Genomic DNA, 26,463 nt, shown 5'->3' on the forward strand with positions numbered 1-26,463 from the left:
TGGCAGCACACATGCATGCGTGCACTTACATGCTAGAGACACATGGCAGCACACATGCATGCGTGCACTTACATGCTAGAGACACATGGCAGCACACATGCATGCGTGCACTTACATGCCAGAGACACATGGCAGCACACATGCATGCGTGCACTTACATGCTAGAGACACATTTTCTATTTTCTATTTATGTTTGAGTTTTTAATAGTGTAGTGATACTAAAATAACTTGTGTTTCTAAAAAAGATATTTGTAATTAGTGCTTGTTAAGTGCTGGAACAAGCTGATGGTAAGCATAGTCAGTAAATAAATGGTGTGGACAAAAGGAATAGCTTCACGGAGCCCTTTGAGAAAGGAGCTGCAGAGTCAGGAGGAATGATGCCATTCATTATGTTTAAAGTTACTAAGTATTGGAAGTTAGAAGTGCAGTATTAATTCTAGGCTGTGGGATCCACATGGTGAACCTCTCTTCCCACTGATGTATATCTAAGTTCTTTATAATTTCACATATAATTAATGATGAATCTTAGAATCCCCCCTTGAAAGGCTTTAGACTTAATAAAATTACTTAATAGAATGCTGATTTCTGGGTGCTGTCCCAAATGTGTTGTAAAGTCAGATTTTCTGCAGTTGGATCCTGGGGAATTGCATCATGGCAGTTTGCTGGTAGGTTGTTCCTGGTCCTCTGAGCTGAGTGCTTTACCTAGCAATAACCACTCTCCTTGCTGCCTAATTGTGATTCGGCTTAAGTGTTTGTGTCATGAACGTGCTTTGTTTGCTCTTCAGGCAAAGACAGTTATTTGCTTGATTCTTTTTAAAGGTATCATCAAATGGCATTCAGTCCACTCCTCTAAATCTTGCAACGTACTGGAAATGTAGTGCCAGCACCACAGATCTGAGAGTGGATTACAAGTACAACCCAGAAGCTATGGTTGCACCTAGTGTGCTTTCCAACATACAGGTGGTGGTACCAGTGGATGGAGGAGTCACGAATATGCAGTCCCTTCCTCCTGCAGTATGGTAAACTATCTTTGCATTCCAGTTTCATTTCTGTTTGTCTCTAGCTGCAACAGTTTTAATGTCTTAAACTAACAATAATTTGGCTTCTAAGGTGGCTTGGTGAGTGGGTTAAGTGCTTGTCATGCAAACCTGATGACCTTAGTAAACCTGAGAACCATGGAAAGGTTCCTGAGAACCCATGGAAAGGAGATCCTCTGACCCCTTCATGTGCCAGGCAAGCACATTGCTATGCATGCATAGAATTTAAAGAACAGTGTCCTAGTTAGGGTTTCCATTGCTGTGAACAGACACCATGACCAAGGCAGCTTTTATAAGGACATTTAATTGGGGCTGGCTTACAGGTTCAGAGGTTCAGTCTATTATCAAGGTGAGAAGCATGGCAGCCTCCAGGCAGGCATGGCACTGGAGAAGGAGATGAGAGTTCTACATCTTGTTCTGAAGGGACACTATAGTTTTTACAATAAAAATATTTGAGGTACATTAATTGAGTGTCCATTCATGTGTTAGATACTGTAAGATTGAATTTGAAGTTTCTTGTTCTTACTACAGGAATGCAGAACAAATGAAAGCCTTTTGGAAATTACCTGGGATTTCGGAGAAATCAGACAGTGGAGGTAAGGGTGTGCTTCTTCCTGTTTTCTTGCTCTGGATCAAATCCAGGCCCTGGTGGTTGTATGTCAGGCAGGTAATGTGTTACTCTGCTGCCCCGCTCCTGGCCTTGGTTGTTTTTCTATTACTGGTACTAACTACCTTTATTTATTATGTGTATGAGTGCATGCAGATATGATCGATCACAGGACAGCTTGCAGCAGTCAGTTCTCTTTCTTCCACCCTGTGGGTCCTGAGGATGAAACTCAGCTTTTGAGGCTCAGTGAGGCATTGCTGAGCCATCTTATCTTGTCTTTGGTTTTTGGAGTTTTTGTTTTCTTTTGTTTTGTTTTTTAAAGGCTTATTTGCTGGAATGTTTCCTCCTGGAATTTCATGTCTTCAATTCTAGGACTGACCACTAGGTGGAAGTTAATACCCTGTATAAGAATCTACATGCTGAGATTTAGAATAGTTTTTATTCTTCTCTTGAATAGGTTTTCTCTGTAAGAATAATAACATAATTTTATAACTACAAGATACATGCTTCTTGTGTTATGTAAGAGAAATGCCTAGTAATAGATTTAAAAAAAAAACCCAGAACTATCCCCAGGTAGATAACTCAAATAATTGCAAATGCTTGAGCTTATTCTGTTAATGGGATACTTTTGCTCTCCCCTCTCCAGTTACATAGCAGATAGCTTTGAAAATACATAGAAAAGCAGCTTGGACAGAATGTTGTCTGCTCTATCTTGCTGAGGGAACCTTTCTCTTCATTCCTTTTGGAGTTAGCATTAGTCTTCATTCTGTGTGGCAGTTTTAAGGAGAAAGAAGTTTATTGTCTTCTACTGACTGCCTCTACTGATTGCCTTCTACTGCTGTCTGTGTTCACCATATGGCTAGTTATCACTCCAGTGTCTCCTCTCAGATCGTGTCTTTAAAACCAGCATACAGTTTCTATGACCGTCAACTCCCTAAGATGAGATAATCCTAATCTCTCTTAGTTAAAAGAGAACTCATCTTCCTAATTAACCTCCACTTATTTTTCTTACTGAGTGAGTGCTTTAGCTCTTCCTGTTTTGTTCAGTCTTTTCATTTTGAACATTTTGAGAGTACCAGTGGTTTTTCTTCTTTAGTATTTCTATACAAAGGACCATCAGTAAATCTGGATTGTCTCTTTATTTATACCTGTTATGCAGGATCAGATTTGCACTAGAGAGAGAACCAAGCTGGCCTCAAGTTCCTTTTGTAGTTTAGTAATTAGGGGTAGTATGACTTTTAGTCAGGAGCTTCACTGACTTTTCTCCTACCATAGAGCAAAACTGAACCACACTGAAATTTCTAACTTAGACTGAAAATAAATCAGAAATCCTGTGTATTAGGCTTACAGCCAACCAGCAAGGAAAAGAGAATATCTTATTCCTCTTATTATCTTATTCCTCTATTTAATAAGGCATATGATAATTGTAAATATACCAGAAAAGGAATTTGTTCTCTCAAAAATAAGATTGCTATTTTCACTTGGGAGGCAGAGGCAGGTGGATTTCTGAGTTTGAGAGTTCAAGGCTAGCCTGGTCTACAGAGTGAGTTCCAGGACAGCCAGGGCTACACAGAGAAACCCTGTCTCGAAAAAAAAAAAAGATTCCTATTTTCTATCTGCATATATTTAGTACTTTCCTTCTGTTACCCAGGTATGAAAGTGTTGTATATGAGGAAATGGGAAAATCTTATGAATGTGATTTTGATGTTGTCAGTTAAACCTTTACAAAGAAAAACCCAGATTCAAACACTGTAAAATAGTAGTCTGTTTTCTCTTTTATCTCACTATACCCAGAATAGGAATAGGAAACAGTTGTAAAGCTTAAGGGTTCCTGGGTGAACTGCTCCTTACAGTTGCTGGCAGTGAAACTTTGAGACAGAGCTGAGTTGTTGAACAAGGGTGTACAACTCTCAGAACTGTGTGGACAACAGTTAAGAGTTCTACACTCCAGTATGCACCAGGCGTGATAGTGTAGGACAGACCAATTATAACACCTGATTCTGTATTTCTCTTAGTGTTGAACTTTATACAAGATGTGTTATTGCTGCTACTGAGCAAGTCTGTCCACTTCCCCGAACACAGCAGTTGTCAACTTTACTAATTCTGTGACCTTTTAATACATTTCTTCAGTAGTGACCCCCAACCATAAAATTATTTTCATTGCTACTTCATAACTATAATTTTTCTACTGTTATGAATCATAATGTAAATATCTGATATACAGGATGTCTGATAGGTAAACCATATGAAAGGGTTGTTTGACCCTCAGAGGGATCATAGCACTCTGGTTGAGAATCCAGAAACCCAGGTTAAATGAGGTTAGAAATCCTTCTAGACGTCTCCTTTCTTTCCTTTTAAATATTGTGCTCTTTGCCTTGGCCCTACTACAGATCCCCTTTCCTGTCACCTAGAGCCCTGATAAACTGTTGTATTGTCTTGCAGTTGGTCTCCTTACTTTGCATCTAGCCCCTTCCCTCTCTTCTAGGACACTAATCTGAGAGATTCTTGCCTTTCTTTCTTAGGTGTTACCTTGTGGTTATGTCATAAACTTTTGATTGTGGCCTTGTCCTTGTTACTATTCTAGTCTCATCTGCAGGTGTTCTCTACTTGTGTCCCGTTCTCCAGATACTGGGGTATAGATGTGGTCTTAAGTCTGTTCTTACAGATCTTTCTCCATCCTAGGACCTTGTTTTGCCTAAAGTGCACACCAGCATGCCCAGCAGTGTATAACGTCCAGTAGAAACGTGTGTTTTCAGACACCGTTTATCAGATTCATTAGTGTCACTGATTGCCTACTTGAACTGCAGTCAGACTGGGACACTGTAGCGTGTACTTCCTACTATCTTGCCTTAAGCTCCAGGTGGACTGCACTACCTGTTCCTTGGATCCACAGATGAAAGACACGTGTGTGCGCACATGCACATACAGACACACACACACTAGTTTATTTTGATATGCTTTAGCTCAGTGGCTGGGCTCTTCTAAGCTTCTCAGCCATTGCACCCTTCTTTTCACTCCCAGCTCAATCCTTAAATCTTCCCTTATTTGCCTTTCTAACCTCCTGTCTGCTACCTCAGGCCTAGTCAGGGAAGTAGCCAATGGCCTCTCCACCTTAGATCTCACATGGCTGGTGGCTCTTTCTCCCTCCAAAGCATGGTGAATCTCTGTTCCTCTCCCCTGCATCAGCTAGCCTGCCTGTGGGAAAACTGGAAGTCCCGTGTATCTGCCCATGTCATTGGCCACTAGCATCTTTATTGATCAATAAAAAACCAGTTGGGGAACAGGACCTTCAGTGTTCACACAGGTTCCCGATCAAAACATTAGAACCACCCCCTACAGTATACATTGAACAAATGACTATATCTGAAAGAAAGACTTAAATATACCTAAGGGGTAATGTTGTATGAGTAAAATTTAAAAAATGATGGTGATGCAGTTAATTAGGCAGTAAACTCAGCTGGTTAGAGCGTGGTGTTAATAAGTAAAGAGGAGTAGAAAATAGTGAGGCTGATACCATCCTCTCGTCCCTCCTTTTCTTATCCCTTTGGACTTCATGGTCTGGTACTCAGCACTCACTTCTCTTTACTTTGTCTTGTCCTGAGTCTGTCCCCAGTGTGGCTCCCCTAATCTCGTTTCCTATGTGCTGTTTTCCATGCTTCATCTTTGTAGACTCACTTGAACATGTATGTATCACAGGCATCTATCTAAGTAGTCGTCATCTCTGAACATGACCGTTAGTGAAAGGATAGATTCAGATTACTTAGTGGGGCTGGTGAGATAGCTCAGCAGTTAACTGAGTTCAATCCCAGCAACCACATGGTTGCTCATGACCATCTATAAAGGGATCTGATGCCCTCTTCTGGCATGTAGGTGTACATGCAGACAGAGTGCCTCTACATTTAAAGGGGGAAAAAAGATGTAGTGGAAATTCTGGCTCACTGAGTAAGATTTGATTTCAAACAGGACAATGGTTTGTTTACTACGTGCATCTCATAAATTTACCATTAGCTTAGGAAGTTTAGCTTAGCCCAATGGTTCTCAACCTGTGGGCGACGGCCCATCTGGGGGCTGTATATCAGATATTTATATTATGATTCATAACAGTAGCAAAATTACAGTAGCAACAAAGGTAACTTTATGGTTGAGGGTCACCACAACATGAGGAACTGTATTAAAGAGTTGGTATTAGGAAGGTTGAGAAGCACGGGCTTAGATGCTCATTTAGTTTTATTTGGTAAGCAATGTATTTTATTCTTTATGAGGTCTTTATTCTTCTCTTTGCAGGTTCTGGATCCCTCAGAGCAAAATTTGATCTTTCAGAAGGACCCAGCAAACCTACAACACTCGCAGTGCAATTCCTTAGTGAGGGAAACACCCTCTCAGGAGTAGATATTGAGCTTGTTGGGACTGGCTATAGACTTTCCTTAGTAAAGAAGCGTTTTGCCACTGGTAAGTTGGGATGATTTGAACTCCTTTTAGTGTGCGTGGGAAACACTTGTGCTCTGCAGTTTATATTTTAAAAGCATAGAATACCCTTCCTCCCCCCCCCCCACACACACACTCCACAGACACAAGTTGTCAGGTAGAGGCAGTCTTGGTAGAGAGTTTTCTATTATCAGCATAGATATGATTCTAATGACTTGTAAATAACAAACTGGAACTAGAGTTCTGTGTCTGTAACCACAAAGAACATTGTGGCCATTTGAGTGTATTTGAAATTGTAACTGTCAAGGTCTGCTTGGTGTTTTTCAGGAAGATACTTGGCGGATTGTTGATGGACCCAGAATGCGGTTTTCTCAAGGGAATAGTGTGCACCTGCCACTCTGCATTGCCTGCTCCTTCCAAACACTATTTTTACTTGTATGATGTCTTTCAAATTTGCTCTTTGAAAGCTGACTACAAACATTAAATTGCACTTTCAAAGTGTCATTGTAATAAATAGCACTGAAATGACCATGTACACAGTAAATGATCAAATGCAATATTCTGGAAGCACATGTATTCAAACTGTCACTAAAATGAAGTTTATTATCTTGAGTGTCTGTGTTCTTAAAAAGGTTAGAATGTAGTAACAAGCCTAAAATTTCAGGAGAGCAAGCACAAAAGTTATTTAGCTTTCCATAAGTATTTAGACTCAGAGTTACCTTTGAAGTTCCATGAGTTTGATGTTGAATAAATGTAAGCAGAACATGAATTTTTAGGCTTTGAATGTTAACTCAGAACTCAATCTAATTGAGTTATGTGCCATAAGGTAATTAAACCAGAGTCCAAGTTGTATGCAAACAAAAACATCTCTATAATTTGACTCTCATAAGCATATTAATAAAGTGTAAATAGTGTTTTATATGATTTTTTGAAATTCTCAAGTGCAATGTGTTTTAAAATAAGCTTGCAAAGGACAGCAGAAAAACTGACTTCTGCAGTTGATTAACTTTATAGAAGTTGTGATTGTTTTGATGAATTAATGCTGTAGATTTAATTTATTTTTATATGGATTACATAATGTGTGCCTTTTAAAACAATAACAAAACCCAGAAACGTGCCTCTCTAGTTTGTGCTAATTAATGTGCCTCATTGTCTCCTCGCTCTGGGTCTGTATGCAGATTCATACAGTGCTCAAGCAGATTGAAAAGATGTTTGCAATTTTTAAGATACTTTTGGCTTGTAATTGAGAAGAAAATTCAAAATAACTAAAAGATAATTTGTACTTAAAAATCCTGTCTCATTTCTTTAGTGATACACCGTAGCCACTAGAAAAACAAATCAGCCTAATGGAGTGTTTACTGGGAATAAAATTACCTTCAGATATTCAACATTGACCTCATTATAATTGTGTGAAACAGACAAGCTCTGAAACTATGGTGATAAATTAGTAACTGGTATTTTAATTGTAATTTAGCATTTCCATTGACCCTGTTTATCAAAGAAAAGTTACACATTATTGTGTTATGAACACCAGTTTTCTAGCATTTTGTGAATATTTTTTTGAAAACATTCATTTTAGCAATGAAAGAAGTACTGTCATTTGTTTTAACAATTAGAAAATTGTCAGATTCCCATATGGTAAAAATAGGTAAAGTATTTGAAGTGAAGGTCTGGGTTAAGAGTTTCTTAAAATGAACTGCTCATACTGAGTAGTAGCTTTATAGCAAATTCTAATTAACAAAAGAAACATGTTTTTGACAAGGTTTCATAATTTACAAATGGGAATTTATGATAAATACCAGTGTCCTTTTCATTTTTCATAGAAGTGATAGCTTTTGTTATATCTGGTAACTTATATAAACTACTAATTTTGTTAATTTTGTTAAACTTTTCAGAAAATAAAATCCCTATTACTAGACATTAATATAACATTTTGCTATATTAAACACAGTAGAAATCTGTTCTTTTTTCACAGTATATAATACAAAATGAGCATTTTATATTCAGTATTATTCCAATTCTAAATTTAGGTTTGACTTAGGTAAACATAAGACAGTTCAGTCTTTACTAACTAGCAAAATTAGAATTTCTAACTCTTTATGTTCTTTAAAATGCCAGTTACAATTACACTTACTAAAATATTGACTAAATCTGCTTTTATTGGACAGCTAATGCTTTAGTAGTTGAAATCTGACACTGCTACAATGTCTGTTTTTAATCAAGTATTACCTTAAAATGTTGAAATGAGTGGAATGGTTAACCTTGTGCACTTTCAATCCCCATAGCCTTCATACCGAGTGTCGACATGCAAGTTTATATTGGGTACAGGTTACAGTTTTAAAGCCATATGAGTTTATAGTGATTCTTTTTCCCATTTAAAAATTCACTAATGTTTTGGTTTTTTTTTAAAAAAAAAAAAAAAAGGAAAACAAAGAAGAAAAAAAAAAAGGCCGGGTAGGTTCAGTGGGAGACTATCTTTTGTAGCAAGCTGGTTCTTGCTTGTGTACAGTGGTAACTTTGTAGCTGCTTTGTTAACCAAGAATTTGTAAACACAGAACTCTTAACACAGGAGCTTTTAAGGATCGTTATTTACTACTTTGGGTTGTAATTAGAGCACATCTATCTTCCAAAATTTTGTAAATATTTTTGATTTTTTTCATAAAGTGTAAATTTTACATAAAAGTTGTATTCCTAATAAACATGTAATATATAATTTAGCAATTGATTTTATGTGTCTTTGTATCCCTGTTAATTTGTTATAGATGTTAGGACAGTCAAGCAGAGGAAAGAAAGTGTAATTGACTTTGAGCTTTTTTAGAATTGTTTTTCCTTTTGTGGTAATCGGAGAGGAACCCAGGGTTTGGTGTGTGCTAAGCAAGCACACTACCACTGAGCTAGAGCCCCAGCAAGTTTTGAACGTTAGATCACCAACTGTGCTAGCATACAAACAACTGCTGAAGTTTTCCTGGTTATAGAGAAAACTTGGTGGTGTGTATCTCTAAATATCAAAAATGTTTAACAATGAATTATTTTTAACATATTTATAAATACATTTAAGTTGATTGTGAATTTCAGTAAAGACTTTCTTCTTAACCAGTTCATTAGGAACAGTTGTATATAATTTAAACTCATGATGAGGCTGGAGAGGTGGCTCAGCTGGGAAAGGTACTCGTCACCAAGCCCGATGACCTGAGTTCAGTCCCCCACAATGGAAGGAGAGAACTGACTCCCTCAAGGGGTCCTCTGATCTACACACACACAGTAAGATAGCAAGTAAATAAGTGTAATTAAAAAGAAAGTCATGTCAGAAGTTAGGAATATCAAATCTGAAAAACAGTAAAACAAAAAACCCAAAGGAGCAAAAGATAAAATGAGAAAAGAAAAAAAATATTTTAAGTAAAAGCAACAATAATCCTCTACTTACCATGTCCATTCTCTGTTTTGTTAATTTCCTTGACCTTTCCCCAAACATGCATAAACTCTTGATACATTTATTGATAACTATCCTTATTTTAATGTATCTGACCTTTTCCTCTATCTCTTTTTAAACTACATTCATTATTTGTGTGTGCTATCCTTTATGCAGAGGCCAAAAGACAATTTGAAGTCAGTTCTCTTTATCCCTCCATATAGGTCCCAGTGATTAAACTTGGGTAAGTAAGCTTGACAGCAAAATGCCTTTCCTAACAGTCATCTCACCAACTCCTCTATTAATCTTTCTAATGAAAGTTCCTAAATGATCATTTGTGGTAACTCCAAAACACTATTTTTTCTCTTGTATTCAGTTTTGTCTGTCAAAAATAAGGGCTGGCACGATGGCTCTGGAGCTGAAAAACAAAAACAAAACCTGATGATCACAGTTCAAACCCCCAGATTCCACAGTGGAAGAGAGAACCAATTTCCACAAGTTGTCCTGACCTCCGTATGCACACCTCCCTACTGTCTTTCTTCCACATGATAAAAGGAAAAATAGAAAAGTATTTTAAACAAGGTAACAAAACTAAGAAAAATTTAAACTAGGCAAACATTTTGCTAACATTATAGGGTCTGCAAGTTACCTCGTGTTGGCATTGGTCAGAAACCTTTTGGCCTTTTCTTCATGGCTGGAGTGGTGACCACAGCTCCAGGAGGAGGATGCTTACACCACAGGAAAAAGGGGGCAGTTCTGTTATGTCTTATCTTTTTGGGAGAGTAAAAGCTTTTCTAGAAGCTCTTGGCACCTCTCTGCTTATGTCCAGTTGGCTGGATTATGTATGAGTCAAGAGAGGGCAAGAAGCCTTTCTATGAGATGGATGAGGAGACAGAGGGTGGGAACTCATTGACAGGCCCAGAATGTATTACAGGTAATAATCCTAACCCTGACTCGAACACGAATCTCCCTCCCAGTGAGACAGGCTCTCACTGTAGCTCTGACTGACCTGGAACTTGATGTATACACCAAGATGACCTCAAACTCACAGAGATCTGCCTGCCTGTACCTCCTGAATGCTGGAATTAATGGTGTGAGCCACCACACCTGGCCTCAGTCAGTGTTTTGATCTGTTTTTAACAATATGAAGTTGTAAATGAGCAAGAACAACTTGAAAGTAAATACTGTTTTATCTTTTGCATAGTAAATTCCCAAGGCCAGTTTATAGAGTAATTTGAATCCAGTACCTTTTTCCCCCTTCAATATATGCATCATTTATTTTTTTCAAATATATACATTTTTAATAACAAGTATTTACATAATGAAGCCATGTCAAGGTTGAACATTACGAACAGTGTTTTCGATGTCCTCAGTTGTTTTTTTTTTTTTTTAAAAAAACAACCTAGTAACTCAAGCTCACAGTTACATTATTCTAACAGTCCAGTCTTTATCATTTTAATAAGCAAACATGGCCACAGCCGCACCTAATTTGTTGGCAAAGCTGTTTAGAACTTGGTACTTTACAAAAAAATTTTCCCCTGGTGATCTTCTGAATTACTAATAAATTACTAATAAAGCCCAAGGATTTCTTGTCATCAATATAGTTAAAGCTTGATGACCAGTAATAAAATTTTGTGAGCAGAAAACTGCCTTGAATGTGTCTTGAATGATGTGTCTTTGGAAGAAGGATGTAAACATTGAATTATGGTGAATTGTGTTTTGACAAATCTCTTGTGTAAACTTACCTTATTTACTTATTTATTGGTGCTGGGAACAGAACCCAGGCCCTCTTTCATGCTAAGCATATGCTCTCCCACTGAGGTAATCCCTGGTCATTTGTTTTAAAAAGGTGAGCTCCTATCCTCTCTCATACTTTCAGAATTGATTTATTAAAATGAATATACCAAAATTAAATGAAGGCAAGTCGAAAATGTATTGAGTAAAATGCTCCAGAATTTTGGACTTTGCTTCAATTTTGAGCCATCAACTTAAGGGAAGGATAAGATTATGATGTATCATCCTATTCACAGAAGAACACAGCTGGTCAGAGAGTGCTGCTCACTGCACACCGTAATTATCCTACTTATTTGGATTGGCACAGTTATTGCTTTTCCTTTATGAGTGTATTGAAGAATTACAAAATGCTTAAAGGGAGCCCACCAAAAAAATTTGAAAAAGGACTTTTTTATACATACAGTCACATAAACACATTAATACAGAGATACATTAGGAATGAACTGTCTGCTAGGTTTTGCACTCTAATTTTAAACTCCATGCCTTTACAAGGGCTTGCCATTTCTGATCAGGGGAGTGGGGATGAGACTGTAATGAGTAAGACTAGTATTCAGCTTATTCATGTTGGCGCCTGTACAATACAGTTTTAATATTAAGTAGAATTCTGCAAAAGAACTGGGGAGCCATTTTAATATTTACAAAGGACAAATCAGGAGAACAAGATTCTATCAGATAGGCTGTGTACAGTAGCTGCAGCTTATAAAACACACCAGTAGTCTGTGCCTGGTGAGTATGAAGAGAACCAAGGACACAGATGGCTTTACAACCAAGTGAGTACACAGAGCATCAACAAATTTGAGGACAAAAGAATTCACATTTTCTACATTAAAAAAATTACAGATCTCACAAATGTCTTTGAAGACACAGAAAATTCAAAGTCCTTTGAAGGGTATGTAAGAAGAAATCTGAAATGTAACTCTAGATGTAAAAGGTTTTACTTCACAGGACCAGTTTTCTTGGCTTCTGTTTCATATATCAGTAATCTCCACATTTTGATTATAAAAACTTCGGCTTCTTCATCTAGTACCATGGCAACATCATCTAAAATGCTCTGTGGTGAACTATGTGCCATAACCTTAGAACAAACAAAATCAACTAATGTAGCTTCTTCTTCACCTATGTATTCTATGATCTTATTGATCCGTGGCCGGATTCTGCATTCCATCAGTATAGAATCCACCATAGACCAAAGGATAAGCAAAGAGCTCGGGTTTGGCTGTGGGAATTTTCTCAATGAGACTCTTAATGTGTGCTTTTCTTCAGTGTTTACAGTGCCTTTGGTGGCATTTTTATCATCTTCACCATAATCCAGGGGAACCAGTTTCCTTTTTCTGGGCACATCATCACTGTCTTCATCCTCGAATTTGTTAAAGACACTATCTACAGGCAGTTTCTTTCTCTTCACTGAATTAGGTTGGCCAGGACTATTGGAAACACCCAATTTCAGACTTAATCCTATCTTTGGCCTATGCTCCTCAGGCTGCTGTTGGTCTGGTGAGTTTTCATGAGGAATAATAATACCACAAGGAGACTCATCCCCAGGAGTGTTGGGTGTTGCATTGCCACTGGCAGAGGGCACAGATGGAGCAGAGCTGATGGGTCTCAAAGTTGGTTTGAGACAAAGCTTTTGCTCTGGTTCTTCTTCCTCTTCGACAGGCTCCTCTCGTTTTTTCTTCTTTTTCTTGCTTTTCTTCCTCCTCCTCCTCTGATTCTGGCTCTTGCTTTATTTGAGATTGCCTGTGCCTCTCAGCCTCTTGTTCCATCCTCTGGAGCTCTGCATCCGGATCTGGATGCCCTTCTGCCAGTAAGCGTTGCCTGATTTCCTCAAGTTCTTCATTCTCTCTCTTCCTGTCTCGTTCATCGGCTTCCATTTCTTTTTCTCTATCTCGCAATCGTTTCTGAAGAGCACTACCCCTGTAGTACTTCGGGTCATCTCTGTCATCATCATAATCTTCAGGAATTCTTTTAGTTGTTTAGCCTCTTTAGCCATTTCTCTTCTTCTTTCCTCTTCTCTTTCTGCCTCCTCATATTCCCTAGTTTTCTTTCGTTCTCTGATTTCCCAATTCTTAAGACGCTCTTGATAAGCAGCCTCTTTCTCTTGCAGTTTTCGTTCAAGTTTTCTTCATTCATATGCATCTTCTTCATCCTCTGTCTCTTTTCTTGTCTTTCTTTCACGCTCCCGTTCTCTTCTCTTCTCTCTCTCTCTCTCTCTCATTCCCGCTCCCTTTCCCGATCTCTGCTTTTTTCTTTTTTTTTAAGACTACAATACTTGTTTAACTTTATTTATATTTTTAACATAATATATAGCACAGTTCACTATTATTGATTTATAACCAATATTTAAACAAGTACTTGAAATCTAACAATCTCTACTATAGGACAGAATAGTTCTATTAACACTGACCTGGGCAAAAGCTTCCTTCCTAGGCTCTTTTGAATCCATTTCCCATTTGCAGATACTTAAATTGCTTCTGTTTTTATTTTGGCATTTATTTATAAAGCTATTCTAAAATTCTTTACATACAAACAGTTTGCATTTATATGGATATAAATCATTTTAATAACCAATATTTTATTTTTCTAGCCTACTTGTAGCAATAGGAGTAGACTCCTCTTAACTTTTTTTAAATTTTTTCTCAAATCGTAATTAATTCACACTGGGGTATAAACACAGAAAGGCAGGATGTGGGGAAGGGAATGACACTGGAGTGTGGGTGTTCTGGGGGAATACAGATTTCTTCAGAACCGGGTATCGGCTGGGTGAAGGTTCAGGGGACTAGTCACTATGACTCTGCCTATGACTTGCTTGTCCTTATCTAAGTTGGTATTGTCTGCCAAGGCTACCTATTTACAAGGTCTATGACTACTCAGGCTTATAAATTTCCACAAAAGCTGCCTGTTTACATTGGCTTATAGCCATCTGTTTTAATGTTTTTCCACAGAGACCCAAGACTTGGTGTTAGTATACATGTATGACAGGCCTATTGCTGATTTTAGGCCTATGGCTGATTTTAGGCCTACAGTGTATAAGCAGGGCTGCCCCTGACATCTCCTCCCTTCTCTAAGTATAGAAGGGCTGTGGTAAATCTAAACTTGCAAAGGCGGGGATAGAGGCCTGACCTCCAGTATTTGAAGGGGACCTTGTAATGGCTCCAGTCCCCCTGTCGTTGTCCAGTGAGGCATGAGGGCCATACCCGTCCCGATGTCTTTTTCCTGGAGAGGGGATACTTTTGACATCAACCCCTATGCAGTCAGGCTTGTCCCTCAGGGAACCCAGAGAGATATTTTTATCTTTTATTGATATTCCCTTGCAGTGCTTAGCCTCGCAGCCTAAGCAAGAATTCAGATTTCCTGTCAGAGGGGGTTCTGGTGCTTTTTTCTTTTGATCGGCTCCGATCCTTATTTCGATCTGAGCTCATTTCTTGATCCCGTCCCGATCTCTCTTCTCTCTCTCCTCTCCTCCTCTCCTCCTCTCCTCCTCTCCTCCTCTCCTCCTCTCCTCCTCTCCTCCTCTCCTCCTCTCCTCCTCTCCTCTCCTCTCCTCTCCTCTCCTCTCCTCTCCTCTCCCGTTCTCGCCTTTCTCGTTCCCTTTCACATTCCCTCCCTCTTTCTCTCCATTCTTTCTCAATTTCCTGTCTTTCTTTTTCTTTTTTGCCTTTCTCTTCTTCCAGTTTCTTGTGTGTGTCTCTGTCTGAATGTGCTGATCTCTCGCGATATCAAATCTCTTTTGTCTTCCATTTCTATAGCATTTATATCCTCCTTGGTGATGAGTGGGTAAGGGATCAATGGGACCACTGGAAATCTACGGAAAATGTCCTCCTCCTTTTCCTTTTTCTTCTTCCTGGGGTGAGAGTCAGACTTCTGTGAGGGGGCATCTAGCTCAGTGGAATATTCTCGGATTAAAACTTCAATGGCCCCTTTAATCATCTGGTCTCTTCGCTTTGTTTCTTCATCTAAGGCTTCTTCATCATCATTAGTGACAGTTTCTGGTCTGACGTTCCCATTAGCTTTTTTCTTTGCTTTCCCTTCATCCGACTGTGCCTGTGTCTTTGCATCAACTTTAACAAGTAGCTTCTTCTCTCCAATCTGAAGGTCGTGCAATAATCTGAGAGCACAGAGAGTAGATTCAGGCTCTTTATACTCACAAAATCCAAAAGCTTGAAGTTTTCCAGAAGCTCCTTGCACTCTCTTCCAGCTCAACACCAAACCACATTTAGCTAAGAGCTGTCGTATAAGCATGTCTGAGGCTTTCTCAGAAATATTGCCAACAAAAACTGTAATAGTAGGGCCACAATTTTCATCGTTTTCTTTTAACTTTAAGCCTGGATGATCCTTTCTTGCTTACAAATGTTTTCCAACCATGGACACGGTAGGTACTAGGACAGTTGGAGCAGGAGCCATAATACTCATTGGTACAGGAATCATTGGTGTCCCTGGAGGTACTTACTGGTGGAGGAAAGCCAGGAAGCTGTGGGGGTGGGATCCCCGGTGGGAGAGCCCCATGGGAGGGCGATTCAAATGAGGGGGGAAAGACATTCTGACTGCACCAGTAGAAGCTCTTGTATTATAATGATATTCTATCTCAGTACTTTCTTAGGAAGGCAGTTGGTATAGTACCTGCCGCTAAGAAAACGGTACTGTCTTTGCGGCCTCTGGACATCAGGTTATGAGTGGGCGCCACCGGTTCGAGGTTTCTGCGCTCCGCCCGACTCAGAGACTGGTTCCAAAGTGCCTACTCGCATAGGCCGCAAACACAGCCGCCCTGCGCGGGGAGCTATATGCATCATTTATTAATCACTGGGGGTTTTTTCCTAGGAAAACATGATGAGCAAATAGTTGCATACAAAAGATATTTATTGTAATATTGTTCACACTATGACAAAATTGCGAGGGTTGACGGGGAAAAAGTTGACAATTCCCATGTAATGAAATGTTATGCAGTTAGTAAAAATACTGAAGAAGCTGGGCCTGCTGATACATGCTTTTCATACCAGAACTTTAGGAGGCAAAGGCAAGTAGATCTTTGTGAGTTAGCCTTGTCTGTATAGCAAGCTCCAGTCCAGCCAAGGACACTGTCTCAAAAAAGCAAAACAAAAGAACCTAATGGTTGTCACTGTTTTCTTCACTGTCCTATTGCTGGGAAGGGACACCATGACCATGGCAACTCTTAGGAAGCATTTAATTGAGGCTAGCTCACAGGTTCACAAGTTAGTCTAATTGTCATGGCAGGGACCATAGTAACACACTGGCATCATGGTACCAGAGAACTTGCTTAGAGGTCTACATCTGAGTCCAAAGGTAGCAAGGATAAGAGAAAGCCACTGAGCCTGGCTTTTGAAACCTTAAAGCCCACCCCCTAGTGACACATTTCCTTTAACAAGGCCACACCTAATCCTTCTCAAGTACTGTCACTCCCTGATGAGCCTGTGGGGACCGGTCTTATTCAAACCACCACATTTCATTCCCTTGTCCCCATAAGCTTGTAGCCATATCGGTGCAGAAATATCCAGTTCAACTTCAAAAGTCTCCATTGTCTTTAATGGTCTCAACACTAAAAATTCTAAAGTTCAAAGGGTCTTCTGAGACTCATGAAAATCTTTTAACTGTTAGTAAAAATCCAAGTCAAAAAGCAGATCACATACATCTGGTATACAGTGGCATAAAATACAGATTACCATTCCAAAAGGTAAGAAAGGGGCATAGTGAGAAAACAAGATGGAAGCTCTGTTGGACCAACTGCACATTCTGTATCTGCATGTTCAATGCCAAAGCACTCTTTGGATTGCCAACTCTTCGGCTTTATTGACTATAACACACTTCTCTCTGTCTCTGACTGGTTCCACACCTGGTCTGCAGCTTCTTTTGGCAGGCATCCCACAACTCCGCCATCTCCCACATCTTGGGATCTCCAGCACAATCCAGGATTCATGTTTACAGCTACACCTCCATGGCTTTCCTTAGTTGCTGAGGGACATTCCACAACCCAGTTCTTACATCCTTGATTCTAAAGCTAGAACCAGGTGGCCAAAGCTGCCAAGTTCTGGTGTTTGTTGGGGCTGGAACTTGGCCCCCTCTTTCAAACACATTTTTATCAGTTTTCTGGTTTTAATGGTTTCTTTAACTGCTTAAACTTTCCCTTAACTCCTTTTCACAAGTTGGAAGGTTAGCTGGGTGGGGTCTTGCCCTGAGGTCACTTTATTTCATTCAGCATCAAGTTTTTCTTTAAACTCTTTATCTCCTAGAACTCTGAACTAAGCTCCATTATGATTTCCCAGTGCTTCTCAAGTTGAACACTTCCTATTCTTCCTTGTTCAGCTGCTTGTTTTCATTATAGATATTCAAATGATCTGTATGATCATTAATAGTCACACGATAGGGTCAATATACTAGGCTGTCTTGAAATCTGTGCCAATGCAATTAATCCAAAAGTTTTCAATTTAGTTTTTGCCGAAATATCACAAGAATCTCTAGGCCACTTACTAATATTCTTCCTGCCTGGAATTTCTTGAGCTGGGCTCCCACAGTTCAAATCACCCTCAGTATTGTCTTCCATGCTCCAACTAGTATGACCCACTAAGCCCTGCTTAAAAAATGTTCAGCTACTTTCTTAATCCAGAGTCCACATTCTACCAACAACCAGCATAGTCAGGCCTGTCACAATACCCTACTTCTGGTACCAACTTCTGTCTTGGTCACTGTTCTATTGCTGTGAAGAGACACAATAATCATGACAACTCCTGTGAAAGAAAGCATTTAATTGGAGCTTTCTTAGCAGTTTTGAAAGTTTATTCTGTTATCATCATGGCAGGGACCATGGCAGCACACTGCAGACATGGTGTTGGAGAGTAGCTGAGAGTTCTACATCCAGATGTGCAGACAGTAGGAGGAAGAGAAAATCACTACATCCAGATGTGCAGACAGTAGGAGGAAGAGAAAATCACTAGGCCTGGCTTGGGCTTTTGAAACCTCAAAGACCATGCCCTGTGACATACATTCTCCAACAGGGCCACAGCTACTCCAACAAAGCCACACCTCCAAATCCTTGTGAAGTAATCCCACACTCCCTGATGTCTAAACATTCAAACACATGAGCCTAAGGGGCCATTCTTATTTAAACCACCACCTCGGTTACAGATACTGAAACACTGCCGAAATATTGTCAACTAGTTAGTGATTGCCCTACTAAATTTTGTTATCTTTGAGACAGCAGTTCTGGAGCTCATTAAGTGCCCAGGCTACCCTCGGACCCATAATCTACCTCAGCTTCCCAAGTGTTGGGATTACAAGTATCCACCACCATACTTAGGTTTTTAATTTTTGTATGTGTGTTCATTGAGAGCGATTACCTTCATGGAGCCCTCACCAAGCCGTTACAACTTCTGTTTTCATTTTATACAAATAGTCTCTGTGGTCCATGTTTTATTTGCTACATTTACAGTATTTTTAGAAAAAAACTTTTAGAACTGGAGTGCAGGTTGAAAGTTCTGTTGACAAGAACTGCACAAATTTTTTTTTCTGCTAAAGCTTCTCTCCTGTAATTATTTGCTTTGTACTTGATCCTACCAGGATAATGAAGCTTTTTTGGTGGTGGTATATTAAAAATACAGCTTTCTCCTACTTTTTTCTTCCTCTAAACTAAAGGGCACAATTCAAATGAACAGAGATGAGGGTGAGAATCTGCCCCAAAGATGGTTTGGTTCCAGCTTAAGTTAGGATAGTGCTCCCTTAAAAAAAAAAAAAAAGTGAGTTTCAGTTTTCACAAAGTATGAAAAGCAAATGTGGTACACGCCTTCCATTGCAGCACTCAGGAAGCAGAGGCAGGTAGATCTCTGTGAGTTCGAGGCCAACCTGGTCTACAGAGTGAGTTCCAGGACAAACAAACAAACAAACAAAAAAACAAAACAAAAGAAAACAAAACAAAAAACCTTCAATAGCCAAATAAATAAATAAAATAAGAATAAAGAAAAGCAAACTTTGCCCCAATTCATCTCTATGACAGTTTGCATGTAAACCCTCAAAGTCATGTTTGTTACATGCCAATGTGACCAGAACACCCAGATGGCAGTCACTGCTTGAGATGAGGCGACCTTTCAGCTTCTTGCTAGCTTAAAGAATCCTGTCTTGCTAGTCTTCAGAATCTTGTCTCCACACAAGTGCTGCTCCTGGCTCTGCTTCCTTAGGGTCCCCGTTGGAGGCACACACAGTACCAAGTGAAAAGCTACAGCCAGTTCGTTAGCTGGAGGACAGGGAGCATCATCTCTGTGCGCCATCCTGGGGACAGAAGTGGGTGAGCAGTGGAAACTTGCACATTCGCCAGAGTGACTTTTTCTGATTTCTTTTTGTTGTGTGTAGACACACACACACACACACACACACACACACACACACACACACACACATCTCATTGAGCCTGGCCTCAAACTCACTGTGTAGTCTAGGTTAGCATTGAACTCGGGATTCACCTGCCTTAATCTCCTGAGTGCTGGGTTTACAAATGAGTCACTAGATTGGGGTGTTTTACAGCCCAAGCTTTCAGATATGAAGCTGACAGTTATGCACTGGAAGCTTAGCTTCTGCAAGAGAGCATTTCCATTGACTCACATGAATGAACAGATTTTTTTTTCTCCTGAAGGAAAAGACATTTATGAAATATGTAAAACAGATGATTTCAAGTAACCTCTGAAAACAGATGTTTTATTGGCAGGCAAACTATGAGGAAGGGAAAAAGACAACCCTACAAGCTTCCTGAAGTCTTTGGTTAAGAAACATGAGAATTTCTTAAATACAAGTATTTTCAAGTTCAGTTATTAACCAGAAGTAATGTAGCTGTAGAACGTTCCAAGGTATGCAGATTTTATATGGCTTCAATAAATCTTCCAGATATTATCTGCTTTGCTATAAAAATCCTAGAAGTAACCTCTTGTTTGGTTTTTCATGTGAATAACTGCAAACCAAATCACAAGGCATTTCTTAGAGCAGTCAAGGAAAAATACCTAGATATCATCAAGGACTCTGAAGTTAAGTTTCTCAGAAGAAATTAGAAGGGAACTGGTCCCACATATGAACTGCTCCTCTGTATGCACCAGTTGGTGCCCACCAAAGAGTTTATTTAGGGCATGTGGACGATGCTGGTGAGGACTGAGCCTAGGCGTCTAGTCACTTTACCACTGACCTAGACCTCTGACTCTCCCTGGAGAATTATGTTTGTTTTATTTTTTTGAGACAGGGTTTCTCCGTGTAACCTTGGCTGTCCTAGAACTTGCTCTGTGGACCAGGGTGGCCTCAAATTCAAAGATTGGACTCAAAGACTACTCCCCTCTCTTCCCCCCTACCCCCTCTCCCCCCACTCCCCAGTGCTGGGATAAAGGCATGTGCCTCCACTGCCAGCTCTCCCTGGAGATTTTTAACTGGAAATGTGTAGGTGTGCTCCTCCATCTCTGCAGTTTTAAACCTACCCTTCATTCTTATTCTTATTCTTATTCTTATTCTTATTCTTATTCTTATTCTTATTCTTATTCTTATTCTTATTCTTATTCTTATTCTTATTAATGGCAGGAAATTCTACATCCTTGTCCTACAAATAGGGTGACTTGAAATCTCCAAAATTTGGCTCTGTTTTTTTAACGTTCTAGAAATGTACCCTTGTTGATCCAATAAAGCATAGTTTCTTAGTTCTGCATCATGTGGCTTAGGCACTGAGTCTGTAGTTTCTGGGTATGGGAAAGGCATCTTTTAACTATGAGAAAACTTCTGGGCAGTGGCCATTTGGTAAAATGTGTAGGGGGAGTTCCCCTAATTGTTTGATTGGCTAAATAAAGGTGGCAGAAGCTAATCTTTGGGTGATGATATGGAGGCGGGTTTTCTGGATCCCTGAGAGAAAGAGAGGGTGACGGAGAGGATTGGAGTCAGACCAGGCAGTGAAAAGGAGAGGAAGCTGCAGTCACGTAGGTCTCTTGGGGCACCGATAGTTTGTAGCCTCCACAGGTGGCCAAAGGAGACCAAGGAGGATGGGGCAGGATATTCTTCATCCAGCCTTTGAGTTATCTGACCAGTTTTAAAATATAAAGGTCTCTAATGTTTTCCTTCCACAGAGGCTAAAGGGACCTGGGTGAGACAGCCATTTTCGACACCAGCCAGAGAACAAAAACCCGAGCGGCTTGGTGAAGCTGGTTGTAGGAGTTGGGTGGGATGGCTGCTGTGGCAGCCAGCAAGGAGCAAGCCGAGAGCTGGTGTAGGAGCTGAGTGAGAGCAGGGTGGTTATTGGTGACTTAATGGAATTAGTCATGAGAGGCTGAAAGACCTCAGGCAGAGCTCTTGAAAAGGAGCAAGCATGTTTTTAAAATTACATGCAACAGAAATGTGGCAGTCCTTATCCCTGTGGTAGACGGTAAAATTAAGGAAATTATAAGCTCTAATGATAGCCTACTTGTGCTGTTCGCAATTTGATTAAGAACACTCTAGCTTGCCTTTTATGTCCAGTGCTACATGCAAACTTAGTCCTAAAGTGCCAAGCTGTATAGGCATACCTTGTATGAATATTCTAGGGAAGATACCAGGAAACTGCTTTGCAGCTTAGAAGAAGCATGGTTACCTAGAGATGGCCTAAAACTCAACTGAATCTCTAGACCTTTAACCTGGTGAAGAAACCCATCTCATGCACTCACGCACACGTGCACACGCGCATACAAACACACACACACACACACACATACTTTCTCTTAAATGTATATGTGTATGTAATACATTTACGGTTTGTGTTTTAAGTTGGTACTTTTCTCTGGTATCAGTTTTTGACTATTGAGTGAGAACTAAGTCTGATAATGAAATCTACAGGCCCCAGGAATGCATGCTTAACTGATGAGTGATGGAAATGAAACTCCTACTAAGACTCCACGGTTCGTAACGGGAAGTCAAGGTTGCTGACGATCTGGGAAGCTGGGTGACTATTTCCACGGAGCTTACTCCCATTCTTGAGTCCTCCGAGTTGCCTTCATAAACTGCAGCATTGGCAGAAAGATCAGGAACAGAAGCTGATTATTTTCTGTCTCCACACCAGAGATCTAGCAGTATCTGATAAACACATACCCACCCTGTCAGCAGAGCATGTTCTAGTGGAAGCCATTACATTTTGCGTCTAGTCAAGTGGCCTAGCTAAGCTCAGGAAGGCCAGGCATGAGTACTAGATACGCCAGAGGCACAGATGAGCTTGTGGGTGCACCGCCAGTATCCAGAAAACTGAACCTGATCCTCTGCAAGAGCAGCAAGGACTCTTAAGCAGCAACCCATCTCTCCAGACCCTTTTATGTATTTTAAAATAGCAATTTAACATTTATTTTACAATTACATAGGTTCTGTCAGTCAGACTACGAGTGGAATATGTATGTGTTGGAAGGGTGGAGATGGTGTTGGTCACCCACCACTTTGATTAAGATGTTAGCAATATCCTCCTACAGCTCTCCTAGTTGCCAGATGCCCCTTTTATTTTCAGCCCGTCCTAGAAACTATCAATCTGATGGTTCCCTCCATGAAAACGTTTAAAGGCTCTGTTGCCTTGCAACCTTGAGAAAACCTCACACGTTTGCATTATAAGACATTCAGAGTTGTTTCTTCTTCATTGTCGTTGTCTTCTTCTTCTTCTTCTTCTTCTTCTTCTTCTTCTTCTTCTTCTTCTTCTTCTTCTTCTTCTTTTTCTTCTTCTTCTTCTTCATCTTTTCATCCTCTTCCTCTTCCTCCTCCTCCTCCTCTTCCTCCTCCTCCTCCTCCTCCTCCTTCTTAGACAGGGTTTCTCTATGTATAGCCCTGGCTGTCCTGGAACTCACTCTGTAGACCTGACTGGGCTGGAACTCAGATATCCGCCTGCCTCTGCTGCAGAGTGCTGGGATTAGAGGCGTGGACCACCATGCCTGACTCAGGGTGATTTCTTTACCTAGAATGTAGTTCCTTCTGATTCTGTGGAGAGTAAGGAAATCTCTCCTCCTTCCTTTATAATTATGTTTGATATTTGATTCTTTGTTTGTGTGTTAGACAGGGTATCACTATGTAGCTCTGGTTGTCCTGGAACTCACTATGTAGACCAATCTGGCCTGAAACTCAGAGATCCATCTGTTTCTACCTCCCAAGTGCCGGAATTAAAGGAATTCACCACCACTGCCCTGCTTGGTCTTCAGTTCTTTAGTTGAGCAGACTCACTATTAATCTCACTGCCCTCTTTAAAGTCCTGAGTTCCACCCATCATGATGTCCTACTCCACTTAGAATGCCTGCCTCTGTTTCTTCACCACCGGCATTCAAAATCCTACTTAAAAAAAGGCTTTCCGTGTGTATGCAAACTTGCAAATCCACGTCCAGAAGCCAAAGGTGTCTTTCCCAGTTGCACTTCCTCAATTGTATAAAAGTGTGGCTCTGTATTTTCAGTTGTTAATTTTGTACTGACAAAGAGCTAAGTGCTGGCAGGACTCTGGTATTGTCATTTCTATGGTCCCACACTGGGTTTTCTATTTTGTATAGATTTGTCCTTCCTCACCTGCCTAAAAGCAATCTAAGACTTGTATCAGGTGTTGTCTCACTGCTAATTGGTTGTAATAAGGAGTTGATGGTCAACAGCTGGGGCAGGAAGTATGAGGACGGAACTTCCTGGCAGAGAGAGTGACAGAAGATTCAGAAACAGCTGTGAGTGAGAACAGACATGATCAGAGCAGAGCAGGGAGAAACAGAGTTAGCCACATGGTTGGTTGTAAGCTAGAATAATCCGGTTAAGTTTAAACAGTAGCTGAGAGATTGTCCCAACTAAAGGCCTAAAGCTTTAAATTACATAAAAGTCTCTGTGTCATTATTGAATCCCTGGGGGGTGGGGGATCTGAGAAAGTCTTGAAATAGCTCCTAACCTTATCTTTGAGACAGGGTCTCTCGCTGAACCTGGAGCTCACCAACTGAGTTAGATGGGCTGGCCATCAAGCCCCAGGTAGCCTGCAGTCTGTAGCTCCTCAGAGATGGGATCTGAAATCAGGGCCTAACACTTGTGTGGCAGGTGCTATACCAACTGAGCCACGTTGACCTCTCAAAAGTTTTTTTTTTCCTTAATGGAATACAAAGAATTCTATCATCTTCAGAATTTTTGACTGTGCTGGGTAGTTTTTCTTGTTGAGTTGAAACAAACTAGAGTCACCTGGGGAGAGGGAGCTTCAGTTGAGGAATTCCCTCGTCAGGTTGACCTGTGGATGTGTCGCTGAGCATTTTTCTTGATTGCTAGTTGATTAAGGATGGCCCATCCCACTCAGGAAGCACATCCCTAGGCCTGGTTTCTGGGCCGTATATAAAAAGCTAGCAGAGAGCAAGCAAGAACCAGTAATTCTTTGTGGTTTCTTCTTCAAGCTCTCCTGACTTAGGTTCCTGCCTCGGCCTCCCCCTACGATAGAATGTAACTTTAAGATGAAATCAAGTCCTTCCTTCCCAAATTGCTTTTGACATGGCATTTATTATAGCAACAGGAAGCAAACTAGAACAGTGACATTATCCTAGTGGCAAACTAGAGTCAAGACAGACAAGTGCGAATTCTTCCCACTCACAAAATTGGAGGACATTTGTGATTCAAAATCACTAAGTGAAAGATTGCTAGGGCAGCAGGAGTCAAGCAGAGAAGGAGATGGTTCAGGTGAAGGAGCTGGGGGTAGGACCATTTGCCTAACAGATTAGAGCAACTTGGTCAATCGAGAAGGATACCTTTGGATTGTATGTGCACATTAGAAAGGAAACAAACTAAACAACCACAAGAAAGAAACCCTGTTATCACAGAGGTGAGCATGAAGAAAATGTGACATACTTGTAATGGGAAACAGCAAGAACAGGACATAGTGATGATCTGAAGAACTCCAGAGAAGAATGGAAGGGTTCCTCTGTTGGGAGAGTGGAAGGCCTGAATGAATGGCTAGGGATAAGTAGGATAAAATGATCACTCATGGTCCGAGCCAATCATGTGAACTCACTTCTAGATTCTGTCTTTGGAATTTTCAGGACCTGTGCCTGTCTCCTGAACGTTTATCAGGGCCACTAGGTCTGGTTGGTTGACTGAGGGTAATGTCTCCTTTGACTTCTGTCTTGAATCAGGGCGCCTCTGGGTTCTGCTTAGTTTTCATGTTCCATCTCCTTAGCAGAATTTCAATTATTTTCTGTGCAGACAAGATTCTTTGATCGCTGAGATGGCCAGGCAGGTACCTTGTTATGTGCAAAGGGACATTGTGATTAGCAAATCAGACCGTCTTCTGGATCACAGAGCACACTGATTTTCAAACTAAAAGAATTGTGCTGGGTGAGTGCGTTGGGAGGCTGGTAAGATTTAAAAAAACAAAATACAAAACAAAACAAAAAAAAAACGAACAGGGCTGGAGTACTGACTGCTTTTCCAGAGGTCCTGAGTTCAATTCCCAGCAGCCACCTGGTGGCTCACAACCATCTGTAATGGGATCCAATGCCCTCTTATACTGTGTGTCTAAAGACAGTGACAGTGTACTCATATACATAAAATAAATAAATAAATAAATCTTAAAACAACAACAACAAACAAACAAAACCCAGTGTTTTAGAAAGAATCTACTATTTAGTCCTCTGTTCCTGACTTTAGTGGAACCACCATGTCACCAAGGAGCAGGTCTGTGTTCTGGAAGATTCTTCTCTCAGCTACAGAAATTGCAAGACTCATCATGGGAGCTTGGCTGCTCAGAAGGGCAGCTGCTCTGGATCCTCTGGAATGCGGAGCCCTCATGCTCGAAGGAGAGGCACCCCCTACCCCACACCTCAAGACAGTCCTGCTGAACAGGTATCCAGCTCTTTAGGTGACCTCTAAAGCAAATTTTAAAAAGTATATTTCTCTATGCTCATGTCAGGGTTGACAGATTTTTGTCATACATTCAAACGAAAGCATTTACACTGTGGCATGCTGCACATGCCCTGTGTGTGTAATGTGCCGTGGTGCTGTAAGTACCGGTATCTTATTATCCAGCGTTCCTGCTTTTAAAGACGCTAAGCAGGATAAGCACTCCTCAGCGATCTTTGGATAGTGTTAAACATGCTCATAATTTATTTAAAAATTCTGTAGTCAGTGATATTATGTATGTGTTACCTAAGCTAAACTGTCACCCAGATGACATGGGACATCAGCAAGGAAGTGGGCTGACGCAGCCCAGGGACAGCATCTAT

The 26,463-nt window shown here is 40.4% G+C and overlaps 1 protein-coding gene and 1 pseudogene across 1 annotated transcript in view; one reads left to right on the forward strand and one right to left on the reverse strand.

The window, feature by feature from the left end:
• Fcho2 (FCH domain only 2) overlaps positions 1–8,786 on the forward strand; it is a 97,042-nt gene extending 88,256 nt beyond the window's left edge. Inside the window, exons 23-26 of the mRNA XM_028790189.1 lie at positions 820–1,019; positions 1,569–1,633; positions 5,929–6,093; positions 6,397–8,786. Coding sequence (XP_028646022.1) covers positions 820–1,019; positions 1,569–1,633; positions 5,929–6,093; positions 6,397–6,419 — 453 coding nt within the window. The 3' untranslated portion in view covers positions 6,420–8,786. The remainder of the gene's footprint in view (positions 1–819; positions 1,020–1,568; positions 1,634–5,928; positions 6,094–6,396) is intronic.
• A 3,400-nt stretch (positions 8,787–12,186) lies between these two features.
• Positions 12,187–15,890, reverse strand: LOC114641095 (annotated as a pseudogene).
• Positions 15,891–26,463: the final 10,573 nt, after the last annotated feature.

Source organism: Grammomys surdaster, unplaced genomic scaffold (assembly GCF_004785775.1).
Source record: "Grammomys surdaster isolate TR1022 unplaced genomic scaffold, NIH_TR_1.0 125876, whole genome shotgun sequence".
Lineage (NCBI taxonomy): Eukaryota > Metazoa > Chordata > Mammalia > Rodentia > Muridae > Grammomys > Grammomys surdaster.